This window comes from Saprolegnia diclina (genome assembly GCF_000281045.1).
Source record: "Saprolegnia diclina VS20 unplaced genomic scaffold supercont1.1, whole genome shotgun sequence".
Lineage (NCBI taxonomy): Eukaryota > Oomycota > Saprolegniomycetes > Saprolegniales > Saprolegniaceae > Saprolegnia > Saprolegnia diclina.
In genome coordinates, this window is record NW_008246068.1 from 851567 (window position 1) to 856098 (window position 4532).

The following is a 4532-nucleotide window of genomic DNA, read 5'->3' on the forward strand; positions in this document are numbered from 1 at the left end:
TAGCCGTGTCGAGGTCGGAGGTGTTCCAGGACTTCAGCGCCTTGCTCACCATATTAGTTGGGTCGGAATGTACAATTATGCATTTCTGTTAAATAGGTCGCTGGCGGTTTACTCACGAGAGAAAGTACTCGAGCAGCCATGCGTCGTCGTCGTCCATGAGGTCGTCGTCCGTGATGAGGTCCGTGAGCTGCCAGATGGGAAAGAGAATCTCGTCGGCGCCCACATCCCGTGGGCTATCTTCCTCGAGATCGCCGATGGTGACCTTGAGCGGCGGCACGGGTTGCAGCTTGATGCGCTTGGGCGGTGCTTCGACAACATCGTCGGCAGAGTCGGTGAGCGAGACAAGGAGCACGCGCTTCCCGCTCGCGGACGACGTGACGGCAAAGTTCGAGGTGGCGTGCAGTGTCTCCATGAGGCGGTGGGGTGGACAGAGTGTTTTTTCAAATGACCGCGAACGTAGGAGACCGCGGCAGAATGGCGTCCCCAACAGCCTCTGGGACGACCACTCGATGCCTCGAATTCGAACGGCACGACGACGTGGCACCCCGTTTGTCTCGGTCGTTTCAGAAGCAACCGCGGTGGGACGACTAACGTCGAACTAATCTTTGGAACACTGTTCGCGCTATCTTCCACCTGACAGAGCTGCGGAAACCCGCACGATATCCTGTCGCACAAAGCAGAGACTACAATGGTTGGCCTATCCTTGTACTGAAATATAGGACCGAACTCAGGACAATATCCTGTCGCACAAAGCAGAGACTACAATGGTAGACCTATCCTTGTACTGGAACATAGGACCGAACTCAGGACGAAGGTGGTTCATAAAAAGGTTGCCAAGAGCGGTAGCAAGTGCAACGTCCCTCGGTGAGAAACCCGCCGATGCGTTGAGTTGATAGAGATGCCGTTGCGGCCGTGGGACGACGGCCAAGAGGCGACGCGATCACTCGCGGCACGGGAGCTTGATTCGATTGGATAGCACCATGCATGGTGCCTTTTCTAGATGCGTCGATGGGGCTAATTACAAGGCACGTTGACGAGTTGCGACTTCAGATTGGGACTCATGCCAACGGTGATTTCACCGTCCGGAAGGACGTGCGGTCGCTCGTTCGTGCAAGAGGCTTCGACGTTGTTTGGGAAGACGACGACGGCAACCTCCGTCCATACGATGGTTTTTCCATTCGATTTTCCACCGACTCGCGAGATAGGGATCCTGTCCTGCGGGCGTTTGGCGTTGCATCGACCACCTGTGACGCGGGACGTTGTTTGCGAGGGGTAGGTGGTGCCGATCCAAAGATATATATACGTGGACGTCGTCTTTTTCTCGGGGATTAAATAGAATATCGTGGTGGCGCGTTGTTCTTACGACAGAAAATACTGCAAGAGCCATAAATCGTCCAACAATTGGTCTCTGCTGGGCTCGCCGTCGCTCCAAGGCGGGTACTCGTCGAGCATGGTGGTACTCTCGTGGATGGGCGTTGATTTTGGGTCGGGGTACACCTGTCGGCGCACGTCCGAGTCGTTTGTTGGTACCAACGACGGCGTCTCGAGCGCCTTCTTGAGCGGTGAAATCGAGCACAGCGCCATGATCTAGCAAATTTCGCAATGATCGGTTTGTTCGATGGGATGCGGCGGGTTATTTAAAGCCGTGGGACGAACCCGCGGAAGTGCCACGTTACGCGGCCGATTCTCTCTCAAAATCCAGTTACAACGGCTGCCGTCGTCGATCGATACACCCGCGAAGATGCGTGCGCTTCGTCCCACGAGTCTTGTCCTGCTCGCGCTCCTCCGACGGCTTCTCGCCGACGACCACGCCAGCAACTGGTGTGCGGGGTTTGACGAGGTCGTCTTGACTTTCGACGGTCCGTCGCCCGAGTCCCGCGTCGGGGGGAGCCGGCTATCGCCCAACATGACCTTTAACAGCAGCGTCCTCGAAGATGCGTATGCCTTCTACCAAGTGTGTATCGCCCGCCATACACACGAGCACGCGATCGAGGTCGACGTCGTCGCCGTCACGGGCGACACGACGCTTTTCCTATCGGCCGAGAACCCGCTACCGCAGCGCGGCCACTCGTCGTGGATTGCACAACAGCGAGGCAACGACCACGTATCGCTGCCAACGTACTTGCCTGAATTTCCCCGTGACGGCCCCCGCATGGCCCTCTATATTGGCGTCCTGGGGGCCGCCCCCGGGGTGTCCAACTTTACGCTGACCGTGGCGATCAAAGACTTGCCCGAGAACGCCGACGTTCGATCGCGGCAAGAGTACTACGACAAATCGCGCCGGGTGCTGCTCGAAACACGACGTCTCCGCCGTCGCGGCGCCTAGCAGTTTGCATTCCGTAAAAATGTACGTTGCGCTATTTCTCTGATTCGGGCAGAGAGCTCTATTGGCGGCTTGTTATCACGGCCAGTCTCGTTGAAGATCTATGCTACTCCGCCTCTTCTATTTCGAGGGCGGAGACGCAAGCGAAAGGCGTTGTGCACCGCTCTCGTCCCATCGAATGGGCGAGATGGCCTTCGACAAAAATCGCAACTGCATCTTGGCCGAGCGACGGGGCAGCGATGTCCAAATTTTATCTTGTGAACGAATTCCGCCGAGAGATCAGCTTTTGGCGATAGATAGATCGGCGGGTCCCGTTCCGCTGAGAACTGAAATAGCAGCATATAGATTACCTAGAATCGACGTTGTCGTACCGGTAGAAGAAATGGAAGACGTCGAAGTCGAAGCTCGAGCACTCTCACCCTCGTCACGAGACGCGCTTTGAGATCCGCATGGTGCTTCCCAACGAAATCAACCTCATGAAACGCAAAAGCGCGCCTCGCCGACGACGCGGATTGGCTGCCACGATAAATGCCGGCGTGTGATTGGCGGAGTTCGTATCTGGCTTGTGATTGGCGGAGCTCGTATCTGGCTTGTGATTGGCGGAGCGCCCGTGGGTCTGGCACCAATGAAATTATCGTTCCGAGTTGGTGCGACTGCGTCAAAGCGAGAGCATGAGCAAGCAGAGCAATCCGGCCAAGCGGGGCGGGTTCGCGTCCTCCTTTGCGACGTCCGGCGGGACGCTCAAGTTCCAGGGCTGCGCCCACTTTCGCCAGCGTTTGGTGTGTGCGACGCTTAGCGGCCGCCGCATTCTCATCCAAAACATCCGCGCCGAGAGCGACGAGCCGGGCATCACGGAGTTTGAAGCCAACTTTTTGCGGCTCCTCGACAACCTCACCAACGGCAGCCAGATCGAAATCAACGAAACCGGTACGTCGCTCAAGTACACGCCCGGCTTTATCGTTGGCGGGACGATCGACCACGACTGTGGCACGAAGCGCGCGATCGGCTGGTTCCTCGAACCGCTTGTCGCGCTCGCGCCCTTTGCCAAGAAGCCGCTCGTTGCGACGCTGCGCGGTATCACAAACGACGACGTGGATGTCTCGGTCGACTCGTTCAAGGCGATCACATTGCCGCTGATCAAGGTAGCAAATCTGGGCCGACTCGCTCGATCTCATCACTTGCTAGCACTTTGGCCTTGACGAAGGCCTCGATTTCAAGGTCAAGAAGCGCGGTGCCCCGCCGCTCGGTGGCGGCGAAGTCATCTTTCGCTGCCCGATCGTGCGCCAGCTTCGGTCGGTGCACCTCATCGACGACGGCTTTATCAAGCGGATCCGCGGCGTGGCCTACTGCACGCGCGTGTCGCCGCAGACCGCCAACCGCATCGTCGACACGGGCCGTGGCATCTTCAACAAGCTGCTGCCGGATGTGTACATTTACTCGGACCACTACAAGGGCGCCGAGTCGGGTCTTTCGCCTGGCTTTGGCCTCTCGCTCGTTGCCGAGACGACGACCGGTATCGTGTTGGGGGCCGAAGCCGCGGCCACGAGTGGCAGTCTCCCCGAAGACGTGGCCAAGACCGCGTCGCACTTGCTCTGCGAAGAGATTCAAAAGGGCGGCTGCGTCGACACGACCAACCAGTGCCTCACGCTCCTCCTCATGACGCTGTCGCCCGAAGACGTATCGAAAGTTCGCTTTGGCAAGCTCACGCCGCACAGGTATCTATTGATTCTTGCCATGTTGTTTGGCGCCGAGATTGAAGCGTCCATTTCTAGCATTCAATTCCTGCGTCATTTGCGCGACTTCTTCGGTGTCACGTTCAAGATCAAGGCCGAGAACGAGACCAAGACCGTGCTGCTCTCGTGCCTGGGCCTGGGCTTCAAAAATTTGTCGAAAAAAGTTACTTAAACCCACTACAATATATACAACCGACCACACGCACACAATGGAACAAGTCTGCTAAACTACGCATTGCGACACGCTACATTATACGCGGGCAACATACACCAATGGTGTCCGCACCACAAAAGGTGGCCATGGAGCCGCCCGAGCCACAAGCACTCCGGACCGTCCGTTTGGAATCAGATGCGACTCAGATGCAGGCCGCCAATCCAATGTCGTCGTTACAACATGTGCTTTTCGCACCACAACATGGATGTCCGCTCGTGGAATTTGGAATTGGAAATACATACATTGAGGAAATTCGCGACTA

The 4532-nt window shown here is 57.1% G+C and overlaps 3 protein-coding genes across 3 annotated transcripts; 2 read left to right on the forward strand and 1 right to left on the reverse strand.

The window, feature by feature from the left end:
• Positions 1 to 56: 56 nt before the first annotated feature.
• On the reverse strand, positions 57 to 555 carry SDRG_00279 (hypothetical protein). The gene has a single exon (XM_008605750.1). The coding sequence runs from the start codon at positions 410 to 412 to the stop codon at positions 113 to 115; it is 300 nt and encodes a 99-aa protein (XP_008603972.1). The 5' UTR covers positions 413 to 555; the 3' UTR covers positions 57 to 112.
• Positions 556 to 1707: 1152 nt separating this feature from the next.
• Positions 1708 to 2369, forward strand: SDRG_00280 (hypothetical protein). The gene has a single exon (XM_008605751.1). The coding sequence runs from the start codon at positions 1742 to 1744 to the stop codon at positions 2324 to 2326; it is 585 nt and encodes a 194-aa protein (XP_008603973.1). The 5' UTR covers positions 1708 to 1741; the 3' UTR covers positions 2327 to 2369.
• A 593-nt stretch (positions 2370 to 2962) lies between these two features.
• Positions 2963 to 4266, forward strand: SDRG_00281 (18S rRNA biogenesis protein RCL1). Its single transcript, XM_008605752.1, has 3 exons — positions 2963 to 3465; positions 3509 to 4038; positions 4096 to 4266. Exons 1-3 carry the CDS (start codon positions 2995 to 2997, stop codon positions 4226 to 4228), a joined length of 1134 nt encoding a protein of 377 aa, XP_008603974.1. The 5' UTR covers positions 2963 to 2994; the 3' UTR covers positions 4229 to 4266.
• Positions 4267 to 4532: the final 266 nt, after the last annotated feature.